The following is a 22698-nucleotide window of genomic DNA, read 5'->3' as shown; positions in this document are numbered from 1 at the left end:
CCTATCCTACTCCCCTTGCTCCTTCCTGAATTTTCCAGAGTGTATCTCAATAAATCACTTATGCAAGAATCTTTATCTCTATTCTTCTAGAAAACTCAGCCTAAACTCTAGTATTTTCCTACACATGAACACTTGCACATAGACACAGACTCATACCTGGAAGTTCCTCTAGTTCTAAGGGGTCTGTCATCTCTGTCTCTGATCTCTGCATGGTAATTCTCCCCATGGATCCTGCACTGCTGTCAGGACAGAGGTTTCCATGCCTTACCAGCTCTGTGGTACAAATTGGATATAATCTTTCTAGGTTCAAAAAGGCTTTCCAAGTGATTGCCTCATGGGTAGAGTTTCTGTTTGTGGCGATGAAATTTTTGAAAACAGATGTGATGAACATTGGAGAGCATGTAACTTTTCAAATTAGAGTTTTCGTTTTTTTTCCAGATATATACCCAGGAGTGAAATTGCTGGATCATATGGTAACTCTATTCTTAGTTTTTTGAGAAACCTCCATACTCTTTTCCACAGTGGCCGCACCAATTTATATTCTCACCAACAGTGTACAAGGGTGCCCTTTTCTCCACACCCTCCCCAGCATTTATTATTTGTAGACTTTTTAATGATGGCCATTCTGACAGGTGTGAGGTGATATCTTGTTGTTTTGATTTGCATTTCTCTAATAATTAGCAAAGTTGAGCATCTTTTCATGTGCCTGTTGGCCATCTGTATGTCTTCTTCAGAAAAATGTTTTTTCAGATCTTCTGCCCATTTTTTGATTGGGTTGTTTGAGTTTTTCGATATTGAGTTGTATGAGCTGTTTGTATATTTTGGATATTAACCCCTTGTCAATCACATCATTTGCAAATATTTTCTCCCAGTTCATAGGTTGTCTGTTCATTTTGTTGATGGTTTCCTTTGCTGTGCAAAAGCTTTTAAGTTTAATTAGGTCCCATATTACTTATAGTAGCTAAGACATGGAAGCAACCAAATGTCCATCAACAGAAGACTAGATTAAGATGTGGGGTGTGTGTATGTATATTTATAATATTCCACATATATAATGGAATATTACTCAGCCATTAAAAACTAAAATTCTGCCAATTGCAGCAATGTTGGAGGACCTAGGGAATATTATGCTTAGTGAAGTAAGTCAGAGAAAGACAAATACTGTATGAAATTACTTATATGTGTAACCTTTTTTAAAAATACAAATGAATATATATGCAGAACAGAAACAAACCCACAGATATAGAAAAAAAAGCTTGTGGTTACCAAAAGGGCAGGGGGGGACAAATTTGGGGTATGAGATAAATAGATACAAACTACTATGTAAATAATAGGCAAGCAAGAAGGACATAGTATATAGCACAGGGAATTATAGCCATCATCTTGTAATAACCTATAATGGAGTATAGTCTGCTAAAATAGTAAATCACTATGATGTGCACCTGAAAACAATATAATATTGTAAATCAACTATACTCCAATAAAAAAAGAAAAGAAAAAAAATTAAAAACTGGAGGATGTGGGTATAGCTCAGTGGCTGAGTGCATGCTTGGCATGCACGAGGTCCTGGGCGCAGTCCCCAGTACCTCCAGTAAAATAAATAAATACAAAATCAACAATAGCAACAACAACCAAAAAAATGTTCAGTAAATGTAAAATACACACTAGATCTCAAAGACGTGGACAAAAACAAACAGCATAAAATAGTAAAAAAAAAAATACATAGTTGTGATGATTGTACAGCAGTGTGAATGTACCTAATTGTACACTTGAACTTGACTAAAATGGTGAATTTTATATTATACATCTTTTACCACATTAAAAAAAGTTTTGGGGAAAAAAGGCCTTTGGACATCATGTACTTACATTCCAAGGTAGGAGAAAGGGCTTAGGGGAAAGTCTTATAGATAGATATGTACATATATGCATTTACCTTGAAGTGATGCAAAGTACACATTTACATCAATTCTTTGGAATTCTTTGACAATCTAAAAATTTAAAAAGGAGAATTTGCAACAGTGAGTAACTTTATCTGCCCATAATTCAGTAGCATTCAGTTACTTGCTCAGGAGAAACTTCCAACACTTTCACGGTTAATCAGGAGTTTGAGGAAATCTCATTATTAGAAAACCACAGTGGTTTTCAGTATAGTGTTAGGGGTGAAAAGACCGTATCTCAAGAGGTAGCAGCATCCAGTGCTCAGTAGGATAGCGCAGAGATGCGCCATAAATATTTGTGGAAGGACGGAGAGACAGGAGGACAGAACGCTTCCTAATGCAGCCCTTGCTGATTAGAAAGAAGAGTATTAGTTTATATCTTTGAATGAAAGACATATGGGTGTGGATATGTGGCCACCAGATTCCAAATGTAAAAACTGACCTGAAAACCAGAGCCTTTGTATCTTGACTGTAATTTTGTACTATAGTTTTGCAAGATGTTATCATTGAAAGAAACTGAGTAAAGGGTACAGAGGATCTCTCTGTATTGTTTGTTACAACTTCACGGAGATCTACGATTATCTCAAAAGAAAAAGTTTAATTAAAAAAAATCAAGGCGCAAGACCTATGGGCAACAATTCAATAGAACTTGAGGTTTTGGGGTGAAAGATCAAGACCTCTATGCAGGTATGTTTGGAGTTTTCAGAATTGTCATTATAGCATCTGAAAGCAACTATTTGTTAGATGTGGAAAATATCCTGGCATGAAGTTTGATGACTCTTCCCCAAAGTAATTCATTAAACCCTTTGGCCAACAAAATGGATTTGAGCCAATGCCTGGAATGAAATGCACGAGGACGAACAAGACTACGTTCTCAAATGAGCCAATAACCAGGTCTGCTAAGGGACCTGGAATAGAACCTACCAGCATATTCTCGCACGCTTTTGTCAGGTATAGTCACTTTTCCACCTGACCTGCCTAGCACCCACATCCTGGCATCATTTCCTGCCCTTACAGAGGAAGCCAAGAAGCCCCAGCTAAGCTAAACCTCAGGTCGGGGTTAGTTTCAGATTATTACATCTGATTGTTGGAACCTTGAACCTGTCTGTTTCTCTGCCTGATCCTCTTGAACCTACCTGAAGCTTCACCTAAACTTGACACTCCTGGTCAAGGTGACACCCTATAGCTAGTCTGCTTTGGAGCACTTAGTACAGTTGTTATTTGCGAGGTTACTTAACATTTGCTTTGCCCCCCAGACTGCTTAGTCCCATGAGGGTAGTGACTTCGTAATTAATTTCTTGCGCCTGGCTGAGTGCTTGGCACACATGAGGCATTTCACATCAATTTGTTGAAAGAATCATTGAACTTGAGCTTGCAAGCATACCTGGTTTCTGATATCATGAGTGTTTCTGTCCTGCATGCTCCTCGACTCTTTGACGTCATAAATGCCCAACCTGCTTCCTGCTGATCTAACCTTCATACTGCCTGAGTTTTCCAGTCCTAACATGAACCTCATTCTGCTGCTGTTCACATAATAAAAACATAACATATAATTTTGTCCTTTTTTCTTTCTTTTCACATTCCATGTCCTGTATATTCTCAGAAAAATAAAACATATGTTAATATTTGTTGACGGATGACTATGTTCCAGACACTCTTCATTCTTCTGTTATTCATATATATATGAATATATTCTCATTTAATCCTCATAACAACCCCATGAAGTCAGTACCATCATTATCCCCATATTACAGATGAAGAAATTGAGGTACAGACAGATGAAGCAACTTGCCCAAAGTCACACTACTAGTAAGTGGTAGAGCCAGGATTCAACTCCAGGTAGTCTGTCTTCACAGCCTGTGCTTTAAAATATCATACTCTTTTGCAAAAGCAGCCCCCTAGAAAAATTACAGAGCCCACGCAATCAGTCACCCTTTCTACAAGACTGGGCAACCCATACCATTTTACTGTTGCCAAAACTCCAGATCGAAACACCAGATGCAAAAACACCAGAATTCAAAACACCAGAACCTTACCACTTGCAATGATCTCGCTCCAACAACATCCAAGAAAGATACAGCTCCACAGTCAAGCACGAGGCTGTGGATCGGCACTTTGGGAACATTCACTTTGACTGGGAGCTCGGAGTTCCAATCCACCTGAATCTCTATTTCCTTGGTTGGGATACCAAGTTCTTCTGGATCTTCGATATCTTCATCAGGCTCAAAAGCATTATTGGATGTACCAGCATCACTTATAATGCCATTCTAAAGAAAGAAAACATTGCCAACTTAATTACCAATGATTTGGGATATCTTTCAACAAATTAAAATTTCTTAAAGGGAACTATATTCAATACCTTGTAATAGCCTAGAATAAAAAAGAATATGAAAGGGAATATATATAATTCATATATTTTATATATATATATATATATATATAAACTGAATCACTATGCTGTATACCAGAAATTAACACAACATTGTAAATAGACTATACTTCAATTTAAAAAAATAAAATAAAATAAAATTTCTTAAAAATCCTACAGACTGTTCCTTGGTAAGCAAAACGTCGAGGGGATGAACTCTTCAAGAATGAGGTTTACCTCAGCCCAAATTTTAATGTGCTCCAGGAAGAAAAATGGATGAGTGGTGGAGCCAGAACATGCATGATTTCTGGAAGACTGTGGACCTTAGCCAAGAGATACACTGGCAGGAGAGTTTGAATAAAAGATAATAGCGCTAAAGTTAATGAACTTACGAGTGCTTTCTGTTGTAATTTTCTGGCATTGAATTAGCACTTGTTTTGTTCCTTTCGGTAAAATTAAGGTTTATTTCACGTAAGGAAAGAAAAAAATCACACCCTGTGTTTCCAAAGAGCTCTGCTGGTTTCGTTTTATTCCTTCTTGCCTACAACTCAGCTGTCCTCTGACATACATATGTCATCTGCTTGTACGCATCTGAGTACCAAAGCGGGTATATTTCATTTTAGACACTCTAACTGCCTTAGTCTCATCTGAGAAAGTAAAGGATTTAAGAGGGAAAAGAATGATGTTACTTCACCTTTGTTGCTCTTAATTGTCCTTTTTTGATGAGTTTTTGTATTTTCCTCAATGCTTTCAGCCTCTTATTATACACTCTAATGGCATCAAATCCAACCTTTGGAAATAAATATCAAGTTACTTAAAAGTTCTGGTGCCTAATGCTCATTAGTGGCAACTGTTATCTGGAAAGCCTATTTCTCAAGTGACATTATTCTTCAATATATCCTGCCAAAAAAGAAATTCTGAGGTCTGATGCAGGTCTCCACTACCAGGCCACCCTACCCACACAGAGACTCAGCAGTAGCATATTAAAGACTCCAAGACAATTAAAAAAAAACAGCAAAAAATAAACTCTTGAGCTTTAAGTCTATGTTTTCCAAACTTCATTGACATCATAGAGCCCTTTTGTTATTGCAACATCTGTGAACATTCCTCTGAACCTTCGGAAAACAGTGATCTAAGAGGCAAAGCCCAACTTCAAAGTATAGCATGGATTTGAACCAGGATTTCCTGCTTGTGTATTCCACTTAGAGTTTTTACCCTTTATTCCAGCTGGGCACACCCCCCCCCACCCAAACCCCCACTCCTGCCCACGTTCCCAGACTTTCCTCTCAGCCCACATAGTTCCCAGACACCTGACATCCTTCCTTCTGCCCAGCTGCCACCCAAAGCCTGATCAACTAACATGGACTGCTCCCTTCCAAGAAATCTTAACACTTAACTGTCTACACTACTTAATCTTACTTTTGGAACTTACTCAAATTCTGCCTGGAGACATCTCTTAGTGGTTTTGTGTGGCAGAGTTATTGCTACCTGGATTTTAACATATGTGTTGTTGTTGTTGTTTTCCTATCCTCAAACAGATTGAAAGTTATTTGGGGGGAGGGCATAGCTCAAGTGGTAGGTTGCATGCTTGGCATGCACAAGGTCCTGGGTTCAATCCCCAGTACCTCCTCTGAAAAATAAATACATACATAAGTAAACCTAATTACCTCCCTGCAAAAAATAAACAAATAAAACTTAAAAAAAAAGTTATTTGAGGGCAAGGATATTTTAATTCTTAATGTCTTGTACGAAGGGAATAGGGTATAGGGCCTGTAGAATGAATGAAGTCTCAAAGGAGGTTAGAAGCCAGATTTCTAGGGATAAAATACTTACTGTGGACTTGATACATTTTTTTAAGCCATCAACGTTGCCATAAAAAATAGGACTAGAAAATCTAAGAATCTTTACTCCTTCAGGCTCTTCAATCTAGCATTAAAAAAAAGAAAAGAAAGAAATTGTGTGAGTTTAAATTATTTCATGCCTCAAATATGCAATTAAGTTTTTGGCTATTCAGTGAGGAACTGAGTTGCAGTTGCTCAGGGGAGCCAGGCAGCTGCACTCAACTGTCTTTGAAGAGGGGCTTCATTGCATTTGAGAAGCACTGGGGTTATACACACAGTCCCACAGAAGGTCAAGTTAGAAGACCTTAGAAAACAATTATTCAACCCTGTGATTTCCAGATGAAGACACTGAGGCTCAGAATGGTGATATGATTTGCCTTAAGGTCATATCACTGGCTCTCTCTTCCCCACCCCCAAGCCAAATTCTGTTATAAAGGGAGGGGGCAAAATCAAGGGGACTTGCAGGAACTGAGGCCTATGATGTCATTTGCTTGTTCTTACCCTGATGCACAGTGGCCAGACCACAGGTGGACCCCACAGAATCACAGGCTTTTCTGCTTTTAGGGATCATAGTGATTTTAGTCTAGCCCCTCCAGATGAGAAAACTGACGTCCTGAGAGGCTGCGTGACTCAGCTACTCGGCAAGGTCTCCACAAGCCAGAGCCTCAAACTCTGAACCCGAGACTCACCTAGGGTTCCCTGCCACAGAGCAAAAAGATTCGTCTCTAGAGTCATTTCTAGCTCTTGATGGTACCGGGTTCAACATAACTGAGAAAGATTATAGAAATAAATGAAGCAGCAGCTACTGCAATTCCAGTCAGTAGCCAACATTTTTTTTAATGTTAAGGTAATATTAGACTACAACTTCCTAGGGTTCACATTAAAAAAAAAATTTTTTTTTGCTTTTAAAAACTATTTGTTGTGAAATTAATACTTTCTTACGTTTCTTTCTTCCTCCCTCCCTCCCTTCATTTCTTTCTAACTTTCCTTCATGGCAGGTCCACTTTCTCCATAAGCAATTTCTCCAGTGATCACCACAGTAAATCTGGTTACCGTGTGTCACTAGACAGTGGAGCCTGTTTACCCATTCCTTGCTCTTCCGTGTTTTGGAAGTGTTGAGAAGAATAGGTATTCACTTTTCTTTGAATCTTTGTTAGAATTTGCCAGTGAAACAGTCTGGTCCTGGGCTTTTGTTTGTTGGGATTTTTTTTTTTTTTATTACTGACTTAATCTCCTCACTAGTGATCAGTCTGTCCAGATTTTCTTTTTCTTCATGATTCAGTCTTGCAAGATTGTATGTTTCTAGGCATTTATCCTTTTTTTCTCAGTTCTACAATTTGTTGCTGTATAGTTGTTAATAGTAGTCTTTTAACGATCCTCTGAATTTCTGTGGTATCATTTGTAAGTTTGCCTCTTTTGTTTCTGATTTTATTTATTTGAGCCCTATTTTCCTGTTTTTTTCTTAGGTGAGCCAAGCTAAAAGTTTGTCAATTTTGTCTATCTTTTCAAAGAACCAGCTCTTTGGTTTTTTATCTTTCCTTTTCTTTTTTCTTTCTTTTTTTTTTAAGTCTGTTTCATTTGTTTCCACTCTGATCTTGATTATTGCCTTCTTTCTACTAACTTTGGGCTCTTTTTCTAGTTCCTTTGGATGTAAATTAGACTGTTTATTTGAGATGTTTCATGTTTCTTCTGTTAGGCCTGTATTGCTGTGAACTTCCCTCTTAGAACTGCTTTTGCTGCATCTCATCAATTTCAGAATGTTGTATTTCCATTTTCACTGGTCTCGAGGTTTTTTTTTTTTCTTTTTCTTTTTTTTTTTGGGAGGTGGGAGGTAATTAGGTTTATTTATTTATTTTTTTAGATGGCGGTGCTGGGGATTGAACCCAGGACCTCATGCATGCTAGGCATACACTCTACCACTGAGCTATACCCTCCCTCCTTGAGGTATTTTTTTTTAATTCCCCTTTGGTTTCTTCATTGACCCATTGTTTGTTCAGTAACATGTGGCTTAGTCTTCATATATTTGTGATTTTGTGGTTTTTTTAGTTTTCTTCTTATAATTGATTTCTAGTTTAATACCGTTGTGGAAAAGATGTTTAATACCATTTCAACCTTCTTACGTGTGTTGAGACTTGTTCTGTTCCTTTCTCTTTCTCTTGCTCTCTTCCCTGTGGTTTGATGACTTTCTCTAATGTTATATTTAGAGTCTTTTCTCATTGTCTTTTGTGTATCTACTGTAGGTTTTTGCTTTGTAGTTACCATGAGGTTCACATATAGCAGCCTATAAATCTATAAATAAAATAGCCTATTTTAAGCTGACAGCAACTTAAGTTTGAATGTACTCTAGAATGTCTACATTTTTGCTCCTCCCCCACCTTTCGTTTTAGATGTCATATTTTACATCCTTTTGTTTTGCATATTCCTTAGCTATTTATTGTAGTTATAATTAATTTTACTACCTTTGTCTTTTAACCTTCATGTTAGCTGTGTAAGCAGTTAACCTACTACCTTTACTATATATTTGCCTTTACCAGTGAGATTTTTACTTTCATACATTTTCTTGTTGCTAGTTAGTGCCTTTTCCTTTCAGTTTAAAGAAATCCCTTTCACATTTTTGTGAAGCTAGTTTAGTGGAGATGAACTCCGTTAGCTTTTGCTTGGCTGGAAAACTCTTTATCTTTCCTTTGATTCTGAATAATAACCTTGCCGGGTGGAGAATTCTTGGTTGGAAGTTTTGTCCTTTCATGATATACTCTGCGTACATCATGCCACTCCCCTCTGGCCTGCAAAGTTGCTGCTGAAAAATCAGCTGACCCCCCCCCCTTGGGGGTTCCCGTGTATGTAACAAGTTATTTTTCTCTTGCTATTTTTAAGACTCAGTCTTTAACTTTTGATATTTTAATTATAATGTCTTGGTATAGATCTCTTTGGGTTCATCTTATTTGGAACTCACTGTACTTCCTGGACCTGGATGTTTGTTTCCTTCCCCAGGTTAGGGAAGTTTTCAGCCATTATTTCTTCAAAAGGTTCTCTGCCCCTCTCTTTCTCTCTCCTCCTTCTTGTTCCCCTACAATATGAATGTTATTCTGCTTGATGCTGTCTCATAGGTCCCGTAAGCTGTCCTCAGCTTCTTTTTGCTGCTCTGCTGGGGTCAGTCCCACTGCCCTGTCTTCTAGGTTGCTGGTCCATTTTTCTGCTTCATCCAGTTTGCTGTTGAACTCGTCTAGTGTATTCTTCCGTTCGGTTATTGTATTCTTCAGCTCTGTGACTTCTGTTTAGACTTTCTTATATTTTCTGTCTCTGTTGAAGTTCTCATGTGTTCATCCATTCTTCTCCTGAGTTCAGTGAGCATCTTTATAACCATTAATTTGAATATTGATTGATTGATTGATTGATTGATTGATTGATTGATTGTTTTGGGGGGAAGGTATTAGGTTTATTTATTTTTAGAGGAGGTACTGGGGATTGAACCCAGGACCTCGTGAATGCTAAGCATGCACTTCACCACTGAGCTATACTCTCCCCCCTTACAACCATTACTTTGAACTCTTTATCAGGTAGATTACTGATCTGTTTCATTCAGATCTCTTTCTGACATTTATCTCAGTCTTTCATTTGGAACCTATTCCTCTGTTTCCTCATTTTGCATGATTCTCTGTTTCTGTGTATTAGGCAAAACAGCTACCTCTTCTAGTCTTAAAGGAGTGGCCTGTGTAGGAGAGGAACCTTATTGTTCAGCCTTGCCCTTGCTCTTAGTTGGCTCTCAAACCTTTGTGCTTGTCTGAGTAGCCTGGTTTATTTTTGATCTGTCCCAGTTGTTGAGGGTGTGCCAAGACCTGTCAGTGTTCCAAAGGGAGGGCTGTCAGTCAGCACCTGGTTTCAGGCTGATTGGAATCCAGATCCTCGGGCAACAGCTTTTAAAGTATGCAAATACACACAGTCTTGTGGGACCATAACTGTAAACCCTGCTGACCTCCAAATCAGGAGATCTGGAGATACCTGCTGGATAATGGCTGCAAAAACTGGAGCTTCAGATGAGTGTATTAAGCTCCTTTCTGGGAGGTACCACAAGCTGCTGCGAGGCCGAGGAAAGGTGCAAGGATGGTGTCTCCCTGCCTACATGGCCAAGAGCACCTCTGTAGCCACTACATGTGTGGCAGACCTGCAGCCTGTCCCTCAGGTTGAAGCTCTAGGATAAATAAATGGGCCTTTTTCACAGGCAGACCAGGGTATGTTTCAGTCTGCTCTGTGCGCAGTACCCTGGGTGTGGTAGACTGCCCAGGACTAGCTTTCCAACTGTTTCAGTCTGGTGGGGCCCAGGCATGCAAGCCCCTCTGGTCCCCCAGGGTCAGGGAACCATGGGGCATTCCTTGTGTGGACTGTGTTGGCCTGTCTGCTTTAGTCTGGCTGCAGGAGAGGGCTGAGGGTGGGGCACTGCACAGCGTTAGCAATGCAAGAGAAGAGCACCAGGGGCGGGGTTGCTGTAGCTCTACTGAAGTCGTACCTGGGTACAGCCACCTGCGCTAGCAAGGTATGGGGAGTACGCAAATATGGCATCTGCCAGCGCCTTCCTCCCTGACAAACGTCCCAACTGGTCCTTGCCCCTCTGGCAGATGCTTTAAGATGAGCAAATGAATTTCTTTCACATATAGTCCAGGCACTTTCAAACTGCTGCCTTCGTGTTGAGTCCCAGGATGAGTGAGTCCACAAGTTAGCCTCTCAAAAGAAATATCTCATTCCCATAGCACCCCTCCCAGGGCCCCTGGATGTAGCCCCATTGGTTTCCAAAGCGAGACATTTTAGAGGCCTCGTCTCTTTGGTGAGGGTCCCAAGGGATGTGGGGCACAAACTGCCTGCTCCTCAGGGAGGAGCCCTGGACTTAGGAGATCCCTCCCTATCATGGGTTGTGGAGCCAGCAGTGGGGTTTTGGGAGACTGCATCTCTGCCTCTCCTACTTGTCTCCTGTGGCCCTTTAATTCCTTGTTGTGGAAGAGCTGCTCATCTAGCTATCAGTTCTTTTTCAGCAAGAATTATTCCCTATGTAGCTGTAGATTTGGTGTGTCCGTAGGAGGAGGTGAGTTCAGAATCTTCCTGTGCCACCATCTTGGACCAACCCCCTTTATTTTCTCTCCTTCTCAGTTTTTCATCGTTGTTCCCCCTGGTGGTCACTGAGCAGTCTTATTTTCAGGGAACACAAGCCCATCATTGGGTTGTTTATTTTCTTTGTTTTTTGTTTTCTGTATTAATATTATTTCTTCTGATTCCAAGGTTAGGGAAAGATGTCCAACAAGGTTCTTGGTGACAGAGAACATGAAAGTCTCTTCTTAGAACTGAACAGAAGAAAATCTTACAAGGATTCCATACAATTTCACAGAGGATAAGGGTAACATAGTGCAGAAATAGAATTTTGTCTCTCTTACTTAAAAAAACGTAATGTCTTGGCTTTCAACAGTGTTACTATAATGTGTCTAGGTGTGGACCTTTGTGTATATTGATTGAGCTCAGTGGGCATTTTGGATTTGTACATCATATCTTTCATCAAATTGGGGAAAATTTTGATACTAATTCAAATATTGTATCTTTTTTTCTCTCTTTTGGGGGACTCCCATCACAAATATGTTGATATGTTTTATTTTGTTCTAGAGATTTCTGAGGCTCTGTCCTTTTTTTGGAGGTATAATTGATGTATTACATTTGTTTCAGGTGTACAACCTGATTTTTGTGTACAATGCAAAATGATCACCACAGTAAGTCTAACTAAATGTCACCATACATAGTTACAAAATTTTGTGCGTGTGATGAGAACTTTTAGGATCTACTCTCTTAGCAACTTTCAAATATGCAATATAGTACTGTTAACTAAGGTCACCCTACTGTGCATTACATTGCTATGACTTATGTATTTTATAACTGGAAGTTTGTACCTTTTGACCCCCTTCACTTGGAGAAATAGAAGTTTGATTCAACTCTGGAAATAACTGAATTGCCTATTTTTTAAAATTCCTCTTACAGTGGTCTGACATTAAAATGACATTTAACTAGCGTGGACAAAATTCATATAAACCAAGGATATCTGAGGGTACATTGGATCAAAAGTTTTCATATTACTCCCAGTGGACTTCTAGACAGACTTTCTCAAGAGAAGCCTTCCCATTTGGCTACCTTGAGAAATGCTACAAGAGAAATACGCAACCCCGGAAAATCCAGCTTAGTGAACCCAGATCCACCAAATGTCAAACAAAGGCACTTACGTTTTTATAATTCTTGGTGCTTTTGTAGATGTCTGTGCTCGGGATGCTTCCAAGGCTGTTCCATGAGGGACTAAAAGGAGAAAAACTAAGGTCAGAATTTTGTGGAATGGGCATATTTTGGAATAAAAAGAAGAAATTACGGATACTGAAGAACCCATAATTTGGGTGTTTGGGGACTCTGTCTTGAGTGTAGATGACATTTTCCGGTAGCTAACTCTGAAGTGAACAGCTGGTGTTTGCGTGGAACTGGGGGAGAAGGAGGAAGTGTGACTCTTTTCTGGTGGTGGAGAGACGTACATGGCATCCTACTTTCATATATTTTAACACCTTATGGGATAAGCAAAGAGCTTTCACACAAGTTAAATCTTATTTAAGGACATAACCCTGAAAGGTCACAGTATTGCCTTCATTTTTTTTACTGGTGAGTAAACAGGTTCAGCTAAGTTCAATAAAGGTGCTGGGGGCAAAAGGCAGCCCAGCCTCTAACTGTAACCCCTGGGTCCTCCCTGCCTGGTACAGCGCCTGCAACTTACTTGGGAGCTAAGCAACTCTCTGATTAATTCTGGAGAGTCTGCAGTGATCAAGTTAGTCTCTCTTCATAGAGACAGGAGTCTGGGAGGACCAGAAATAAGTCCTCCCCAGCCACCAGGCTGCTGGTTTCCTGTCCCTGGTGCAATCAAATAAATTCCATGATTCTTCAGGTGTGACTAAGGACAGATTGTAAATACAGTTCCTGAAGAAAGAGTATCTGTTTGGGGTCCTCTCAGCCATGTGCTCTCTGGATCAGCCTTATAATTACTAGAAATTAAATACTGGGGAGGACACTGCTTTTGCTTGGCTGAAAGCCTCGTTTACCAAACCTGCAGCTAAACTGTTTCTCCACTGATTTCCCCTGGGCCTGCTGTGCTGTGCTGAATTTTACCTTAAAGCTCAGCAACTGTGAAAGTCTTCCTCTACAAAACCCTTCTCTCCCCATCACACTCACACAAGGAAAAACAAATACGGAGGCACACAAAGCACAAATGGCATCCTTTTCCAAGGACAGTTTCTGAGGGATTTCCCCACAGCAAACTGGATACTTTGGAAGCTTCAGAATTCTTCCGGGCCCTTGGGCAACCATTGAAGGGTGCTGGGGGCATAAACACAAGCCCTTGGGCAGGCTCCCACCTGCCAGGGTAGGGAAGGAAGGAGGGAAGGAGAATTAGTTGCTGGAACAGGGAAGGTGGACTCATGCTAAGCTGAGGTTTTCCTGGGTTTCTTATTCCTTCATGGCCCAAGCGCAGGCAGAGAAGGGACCAGAAGTCTGGGGAAATGACGGAAATTTTGAGGAAGGAGAGAAGTTCTCCTCTGCGCTCCGTCTAGACAATTCCAGACACCCAGGGCACCTACCAAAGGCCCCTCTAGAGACAAAACAAAATGAGGGAAGCAGCACGCCCCTTCAGGCTGCCTCACGGAGCCATGACTTTAAACTGTGTCTCTGCGGCTTGCACTCTGCACATGATCTGATTATGTCGACTTCACCTGATCTGCGTGGCTTATTGGGTACATACCTTATTTGGCAGATCAGAATGAATTTTGGCTACAGTCAACTGTGTTGAAGTCTCCAGTTCTTGGTTACCTAACTTCTGGGTTACGAGCTTCCAAAGAAAATGAGCTGTAATACATTTAGCAGTTGTCTGGTTCCAAGCCTTGGGCCCAGTGCCTCTCAGACTTCATCTCATTTTATAAAGAAACTACACAGCCACCTCAGTCTTTTGCTGAACCAAATGTATCTTTTCGTCTCACCATGACTCAGGGGAGAGCACAGCAGTAGAGTAGGTGAATAAGTGCATAGATTTGGGGGTGAGATACACCTGGGTTCAAATCCTGGCTCAGCCACTTACTAGCTGTGTGATCTTGGGGAAGGTTCTTAACCTTTCTGAGCTTCAATGATCTTATGCATAGAATGGGAATAATAAAACCTATTCACAGGATTTCTTTTTTGAAGGTTAAATATAACAACATGAGTAAAGCACCGTATGCTTAATTCGTAGAAGCACTCAGTATGTAGGAACCATTATGAAAGGAAGTATAAGAAATCTCAGGGTGTGCTGTCCTGTTTATAGGTAACCTGGATCTTGTATTACTCACAATTGAACTCTCAGGACCACAGTCAGAAATCCAAATATAAGGCCAGCTAGTAAACCAAGGTCGAGCCCCAGAATGATGGATGCTATGCATGTAAACACCCAGATAACCTAGGAAAATATGGAAATGGAAAGAATTATGTTAATTCTTCATCAGGTGCCATCAGATGAGTGACTACCTGTAAAAATAATAAGATCAATTGCCCATGAACAAATCACAGCTTTTTAAAATAGCCTGACTTCATTTCATATTTTAAGTGGAAGTGGAAATTGGCCTTTTCAATAAAGGCCATTTAAATATTTAAATATATGTCCCATTTAAATATTTTAATGTAATTTTTGAACAGGTAATATATTAACGTAGTTCAAAATGAAATTAGTATAAGAAAGGTGTGCAGTGGAAAATCTTGCTTACAGCCTTTTCCCCACTCCCAACCTGTCTCCCTTCTTGTATCTTTTATTTGTGTGTATGTGTGCAAACGTGCACACTTTTTGCTCATGACTTTTCACAAATACAAGCAAATATGACTACAAAGCGTATTTTATTTTCCCATCTTTTAATGTGTTATACACAGTCTTCTGTTTTGCACTGGTATTTTTCACTTAACAATTTGTCTTGGAGGTCTTTCCATCTTGATATATAAGAAATTTTCCCATTCTTTTTATCTGTTCTGGTTTAAATTAGAGGAGAATTCAAAAGAGTTTATCTTTTTTTTCAACCATTCCTCAGAACAGTTGTAAATGTGACTTTAATCAGAATTATAATCTGTGTGGGTTTTTGTATTTTGGCTTATTGTTTTTGCTTTGTTTGCCCTTCTAAATTGGGGGATTTGGGGTTTTTTTTTTTTTTCCTCTTTTTTCTTTATGGGGAAGATAATTGGGTTTATTTATTGATATTTGGAGGAGGTACTGGGGATTGAACCCAGGACCTCGTGCATGCTAAGCATGCACTCTACCGCTTGAGCTATACTCTGCCCTGAGGATTCTTTTTTAATATATATAAAGTTTGTTTGTTTTCTTTTTTGGCTTTAGAAGACCAAGGGTATATGAGTGAGTTCTTATGGGATTCTTGCTGGAATTCCATCTTCCCAGAGATACAGGACTTTCACAAAACGCAGCTCACGTGGGAGGTTTCGCAGCTTTGGCTCATCCACAAAATTCTAATTTCTGCTGCAGTCCCAAAATGCAAGTCAGACTTAGGAGATACAGGGATGGAGTAATAGGCAAGAAGCACGTAAGAAGCAACTCTTATTTCAGGGAAAAATGGGTAAGTGACTTACGGCATCAGTCTTATTCTGCCTCCACAGGCGAGGTACGTCACACACCTGCATAAACATCCCTTTCAGGTTGGCAATTACGACAGCTGCCAAGACCGACTGCCAGGGGAGACAGGGAAGGCTGTGTTACGCTGGGGAATGGATTTCCATGTGATGATGTTTAAATCTGTTATTTCTCTGGGGGCAGAGCAGTGAAGGGAGATTATGCAATCAGGGTGGGGAGAAGCAGGGTTATACCTTCTGCAAGGGTTCCAGAAGCTTCCCCAGGGCAACGATGGCAATCATCACGATCCCAGCCGAGATGATGCCAGCAACCTGAAAGACACACATCTCCCATCAACAGGGTTCATCCCGTCCCCTCTGGATGTCTGTCTGCTGGATGTGTGCGTGAGAGAGCCCGCTCAGGGGTGCACTTGGCGCTTCCTGACCTCCCCCCTTCTGCTCAATACTGTTGAGAGAAATGAGAATTAGTTGCTAAAACTACAAAACTGAGGGAAAATGGAAACCATACATTTAGTAGCTGTGGCAGACAAATTAAATGTGGAGATAGCCTATTTGACCTGGATTGCCCTTGGATATATTACAGACCTATACTTTTGGTGTCAGTTCAGGAGGGCAAACTTCTAGTCACTTGCCATACCAGGAAACAGGGACCACCCCCCTTTCTCGACAACAGATCCTCGTCGTAATGTGCTTGGGAAATACATTCTCAGCACGAAACTGATTCTTCTGCATTATTGAATCAGCAGCCTGATAACAATTCTGCTATTGCTTTTGAGCACATGGCTGCCATGAAAATCTCAGAGAAAATACGCTTACCAGTCCCACTGCAAATTCACAAAACCACAGGAGCCTGCTGAGAGGTGAGACCACACATCCTCTCCCAGCTGCACAGACACAGGCTCAGAGCTGTGCCCCGCAGCAGCCCCAGTGAAGGCGGGTCAATTAGCAGGAGAAAAGGAAGCTTCAGAAACTTTACCTTCGCTGGCAAAAAAGCTCTCCTAAGATCCATAAATAGTTAGGAGAGAGGCTGAGGGGGTGGGGACTATTCTCTGGTGTGATTAGATGACCAGTGGATTCTCTGCTGAGACAGCTGGGACCTGGCCGAGGTGAAGGCTAGAAGCTCTGAAACAAAGGAGAGGAGACAGGGAGCCAGAGGCAAAGCGATCAGAGGGGAAGCAGCAGAGAAGGTTGCATTGGGCACAAGTACTGCCACGTGCAAGATGCTTGAGTCAAAGGAGACACAAAAAGCCAATATACATAGAAAATCTGAAAACTTAAGGCAATTTCACAGTCACACTCATTCACTTCACCTGGCAAATTGATCATGCACGTTCAGAGGACAGCTAGACCATCCTGAGGCAGTATTATGTACATGATGTACTGAAAAGTCTGCTCTGTTCAGACAGATCTCCTTTCTAGGCAATTTATTACCTCCCAGAACCATACCTCTGGGTTCCCAGTACCTTGTGAGCTTTCCCCTCTCCTATCTAAGAGAAGCTAGCATCCTCTCTCCCTCCTTCCCTCCTTTCTTCCATGCAGTTTCTTAACCAGTATCTATTGTCTGTCCTGAGCCATATGTATCTCACTGTGGATGTAGGGCTCTATGGACTGGTGAGAGAGATGGAGAGCTGGGGACAGGAACCACAGCCAGCTGCCCAATTCACGCCAGGAGGGTGGCCACCGACTCACCAAGCATAGGGAATAATTAGCCTGCAATTAGGGGACCAACATTAATTTTCATTACTATATTAAAGTCTGTGAATGACCCATTACCTGTACTTAATTTATAAGGGGAAATTACTTATTTTGTGGGAAATGCTGTAGATTTTATATCTCTGAGCAGACTCGATTACTAGAAAATTAATTCTTCTGTTGAGTGAGAGGGTAATCAGAGCTAGAGAGTAGTTTGTCATCAGAATTACTTTTTAATGAAGCAGTAGCAGTCAGATGGGACTGAAATAGCAGGTTGCAGCGATGAGCTCGTCTACAGTCTGCAGATGTGCTGGAAACACTTGATGTCCACCAACACTCATGCTTCCGTTCACTCACTCAGCAAATATATGCTGGATGTTTCTTACGTGTCAGGTACAACGTATGTGTCTCAGGTACTAAGACACTGTTCCTACCTGGAGAAGCTAATGACTGGAATGATCCACATTTACAAGTATGGGCAGGGATTTTACAAACATTTTCTTATTCAATCCTCACAACGTCCCTATGAGAGGGATTCAGTGATTATCCCCATTGCATAGATGCTGAAACTGAGGCTCCAACATTAAAAGAGAGCATGAGAAGCCACACAAGGGAAGACCTGCCAGTTTATTTGATCATGGGTCCCTGGATTTCAGTCCAGGCGTTTAGACTTTTAACCCCAGAATTTAGTATACATTTCAGTAATTAAATATCAAGCTATTTCTGTGCTTGTTTCATTCTTCAGTACTGAAATCCTGGCATCCTTCATTCCTAAATATAATACACGCCAGTGTGTGGCAGGGGCTATTAGCTTACCAGAACACCATTATCCCCAAACCCTCTGCCAAGGAATCACTTTACATGGGCATTCTCTCCAGGGGGCGGTGGGGAGGGTCGTATGGAGGGGGGTGTGCCTCCGTTGAGCCTGGAGGTAACAGCAGGAGTGTGGAGATCACCACGTGGGGGTCTGCCTGTATCCTCTTACAGCCGTGTGCCCTGGGGAGCTCATCAGTGCCCCATTTCCAGTGGAAGCAGCAGAAACTCTAGCTGTTGACAGCTGCCCCCGAACACGGGCAACTCTGGAAATCACCCCCGACCTCTTCCCCTTGACCCCGATCTGCGCTCATGCTTCCTGTTGGGGCTGTGTTGTTTTACATGCTCCCTCAGAACTAGAAATGTTTGCAGAAAAAAAAAGAATACTCCATTTTTAAAATAAAAATTCTGAAAATGAAAATTAAATTTTTGTTCAGCAGGAGCCATGAAATGGGAAGAAGTTGATTCTTCCAACCCCGTCACAAAGACCTATTATAAATGGGAAAGTAGAAGGATGGAAATAGCTCAGGGGTAGAGCGCATGCTTAGCATGCACAAGGTCCTGGGTTCAATCTCCAGTGCCTCCATCAAAAGATTTTTATTTTAATTTTTTAAAAATGGAAAGGAATACCACGGGCACTTTGGGGACAATGAAAACTGTCCCAGGGAAGCTCAGGGTTGGAGTCAGTTATCTCAGTTACTTGCTTTCATGCTTATTTGTAAGTGTCTCTGCCTTAAAAAAACCTTATTTGAAGACCGTGTGTAAGGGCAGGGGGATGTATATGTGTGTGTGTATGTGTGTGTGTTACACTATTTACTTTGGGTTTGTTGTTCTTTATTGTCTCAATGAACTTTTTACTCTTCAATAATAGTTCTTTCTGTGTTGTTAGGAGAAAACTCACCAACAAACAGAAGCCTAGTTCCTGAGCCTGCCTCCTGCCCCATCCGCTGGTTTGGCCTTGCTGACTCACATGCAGCTGGAAAGGATGGCTTCTGAGAACAGCTCCCAAACTTTCTGGACGACTGAAGGAGGGGTTTGCCAGAGATTAACTGGGATGCTGGGTTTTGGGTCACCTTGCAAAGGCAACAACTAAAAACCACATTTAAACAGCAAGATTAAACCCACATTCAGAATGCCAGGAAGAAAAATCTTACTCAGGGATAAATGCCAAAATGTTCCAACAAAAATAACGTTGGCCAGCAAACTGCTGTTCTGTGGGACCAAACACTTCTGGAGGAAGTCCCTGACTCTTATAAAGGAAATATAAATTGACGCTTTTCATTTTCCTGAAAATATAATAACTCACTCAGCCATGAAGTGCTCTTACTACCAGGCCTTCTCTATCCTCAGATAACAAATTGGTAAAAATAGCATTCTTCATTACTGATTGCTTGTCAACGGTTATTTTCCCTGAAAAAGCAGGTAAGCATAGCTGGCTGCCAGCTAAGCAGGGACACAAAGAGGCTGGAGAATGGCTGCATCAGAAAACCATAAATGTTGTTGTTGAGGAGGTTTTCTGGGAGGGGGTAGATCGCGAAGAGAGATAGGCCCGAGGTGAAATCAGGTCAGAAAGGGCAAGTTTCTCTCTTCTCAAAGGCTAATAGTCCTGCTCAGAGCTTTGCAAGCCTTTCTGAGCCACCACTGCCCTGAGTCACTCTCTGTGGCAGGGATCACCGCACTGCTTCCATACCTGTGTCTTTCCCCCTGTGCTCTCCTGGACAGCCGTGCGGGACAGGGCCGTAGTGGCCACAAAACACGAGAAGAATCCAGAGAAGATGTTGCTGATCCCAAAGGCAATGAATTCCTAAAAGAGAGACTAGATGAGAGTGATGCTCCAAATACAGTCTTGGTAAGATCCTCACCAGGAGGGTTTAAAGAAGAACGTTAAGAAAGCCACCTCCCAAACCCACCCTGCCTGGGATCCCCAGTTTTATTCTTACCATTAAAGGTGCTTGGAGCCCTTGAAAGACATCCACTGAGCCTGAGAGAGGCCTCACTGCTCCCAGTTGTTTTTAAGATTGATCTTTTGCTCAAATGCTAATTTCACTTCCTGGTGAATGGCATTTGTGGAGCTCTCACATAGAACATTTTTTCTGTGGTTGGATATTTGCTACGAAGCATATTATGACTAAGAGAGCTACTATTCTGAGTACTAATTGTCTAACTGCTGTAATTGCTATGCTGTGTTTTCAGAAACACCATACTTGCAGCTTTGTGAGCAGTGGAAAATGCTCACCTGGTAACACATCATACGCTATAAAACCTGTCCTGTAGCTATTACAGGCATCCCCTGCTTTTCGAAAGTTCGCTTTGCGCCACTTGGCTTTTGTGAGAGACCTACATTAGTACTTGTTTTTGCTAACTGAAGGAAATCTCAAGAGGATTTTCGCTTTCATGAAAAAGGGCACAAAGCGTTTGTTTTGCAGTAAGCCAGTACAGAGGCTGCGTGCCGCCCCCCACCCCCAAGCAGGGAGAGCGGCGCCGCCAAGCTCCTTCCCCAGGAACCACACTCAGCATCTCAGCATCAAGCTGCCATCGCTCTTAACTGTATTATTGTGAACACTTGTTTTCCATCTCGGTTTATTTCGTGCATCTGTTTGCAAGATGTGTCCTAAGGTGATTGCTTCTTCACTTGACACAATTTCAGCTTAAGAAAGATTTCATGGGAACACTCTACTTTTGGATAGAGGGCGAAACCTACCATTGCACAGTGAACTGCCTCAATTTAAAATGGTCACAACATATTACTGATGTTTGTTGTATTGTTTTGCTGTATTATAACCATCACTTAAAAAAAATTACCGGGAGATACTAGATTACATGAAGAATTCTTATTCTGACTTCATATGTTAACCTTAAATGTTACTTACGATTTGACTGAATTATTTTCTTAAATTAGGATTACTTCAACTTATTTCTTAAAAAGTAAATTGATGTATACAGCAAGGACATATAGCCAATATTTTATAATAACTATAAATGGAGTATAACCTTTAAAACTTGTGAATCACTGTGTTATACACCTGAAACATATAATAATGTACATCAACTATGCCTCAATTAAGAAAAATAAATTTTTTAAAAATGTAAAAAAGAACTATATCAAGCTAATACAATCCATGGGGCTTGTTTGGATACTTAGGCAAACAAAACAACTGTTTAAAAAAAACTTTTTAAGATAATTTGAAAACTGACTAGATATTTGATGTTATTAAGGAATTACTGTTAAAATTTTTAGTTGTGAAAATGATATTGTGGTTATACCTAGAAACGGACTGGATATTAGATGTTTTTAGGGAGTTACAGCTCATTTTTTAATGTAAGTGATGTATCATGATTGTGTTTTTTAAATGTTTATCTTTCAGAGATATATAATGAAATAAAATATGGATAAACAGTAAAATAGATTTTAAAAAGTAAAGTGACACAGCACACAGATTTCCAAATAATTTCACATTAGCATACACAGGAGAGAAACCAACTCAATAGAGGTGGGTGGAAGAAACCAGTCCCTTCTTTAGCAGACAACAAAATCTTTGCTATTTTCTGTTTTCTCCTTATTTGCAGCCCTTCAAAACCAGTTCAGCCAAAGGGTGACCCTACCTGGTTCCCATTGATGGTGTAATCATACTTGATGGCGTACACTTTTCCTACAGACACTGCGATGGCATAAGCTACCACAGCGATGGAAAATGATGCCGTCAGCATCTCGGAAAACAGGCTCACAGGAGGAAGTACAGGAGGCAAAAACCTAGTGAGTTTTTAAACAAAAAATGCTGTGAAGATTTGACCACAGCGCTCTTTCCCCACCCCACCAAATGCTCTATCAATGCAGCCACAAGTCACACATGAAAGGACTTAACCCAAAAGGACAAGAGGTACGTGAGATGTATCAACTGCTTTTCCAGTTTTTAATCAGAAGTTGGTGCTTTCTCACTGGCTGATTCCTTTGGCCCCTATTTGAGAGCCTACAAGTGCTGCTTTATCTATGCCTCTGACAAGAACAAACCTGTCATTACTGATTCTTTACTACCATACAATCCCATGCCACGCCATTTCACACATTAATGTTTCCCCTGACACAATTTCATCTTAAAGGTCTTTGAATTTAAAAGACGTCCCAGCCAGAAAATGAGATTTACCTCATACAAAGAGATGTCAGGTCTGTTAAAAAGGCAAAGAATATAAGATGCTAAAATAGTGGAAAATCCATTTCTAAGAGCCATGATATTAAAATCTTCTGGAGTCCAAAAAGGATGAAATTTATGTAATTACCGGAATAGTCACAGCGACTAAGACATCCCAATGATTGTGGGTTCAAACAATTACTGTTCGACAAAACTAGAGCTACTGTACCAACCATATAAAGAAATAAACCTGCAAGTTTATA

At 40.8% G+C, this 22698-nt stretch overlaps 1 protein-coding gene and 1 long non-coding RNA gene across 2 annotated transcripts in view; one reads left to right on the top strand and one right to left on the bottom strand.

Moving 5' to 3' along the window:
* Nucleotides 1–21994, top strand: part of LOC116153949 (uncharacterized) — a 47429-nt gene extending 25435 nt beyond the window's left edge. The window contains exons 2-3 of the long non-coding RNA XR_010381742.1: nucleotides 19198–20157; nucleotides 21876–21994. This is a non-coding gene — a long non-coding RNA (uncharacterized LOC116153949). The remainder of the gene's footprint in view (nucleotides 1–19197; nucleotides 20158–21875) is intronic.
* Nucleotides 1–22698, bottom strand: part of SLC26A4 (solute carrier family 26 member 4) — a 48870-nt gene that overhangs the window by 7392 nt on the left and 18780 nt on the right. Inside the window, exons 9-18 of the mRNA XM_031454686.2 lie at nucleotides 21912–22059; nucleotides 19999–20112; nucleotides 16038–16115; nucleotides 15804–15899; nucleotides 14528–14634; nucleotides 12398–12467; nucleotides 6139–6231; nucleotides 5000–5095; nucleotides 3974–4204; nucleotides 1934–1988 (exon numbers count right to left, since the gene is read on the bottom strand). Of these exons, the coding sequence (XP_031310546.2) occupies nucleotides 1934–1988; nucleotides 3974–4204; nucleotides 5000–5095; nucleotides 6139–6231; nucleotides 12398–12467; nucleotides 14528–14634; nucleotides 15804–15899; nucleotides 16038–16115; nucleotides 19999–20112; nucleotides 21912–22059 (1088 nt within the window). The remainder of the gene's footprint in view (nucleotides 1–1933; nucleotides 1989–3973; nucleotides 4205–4999; nucleotides 5096–6138; nucleotides 6232–12397; nucleotides 12468–14527; nucleotides 14635–15803; nucleotides 15900–16037; nucleotides 16116–19998; nucleotides 20113–21911; nucleotides 22060–22698) is intronic.

Source organism: Camelus dromedarius, chromosome 7, assembly GCF_036321535.1.
Source record: "Camelus dromedarius isolate mCamDro1 chromosome 7, mCamDro1.pat, whole genome shotgun sequence".
In the NCBI taxonomy this organism is placed as follows: Eukaryota; Metazoa; Chordata; class Mammalia; order Artiodactyla; family Camelidae; genus Camelus; species Camelus dromedarius.
Note: the sequence above shows the minus strand (reverse complement) of the source record. Positions and strands in the feature narration are given on the sequence as shown.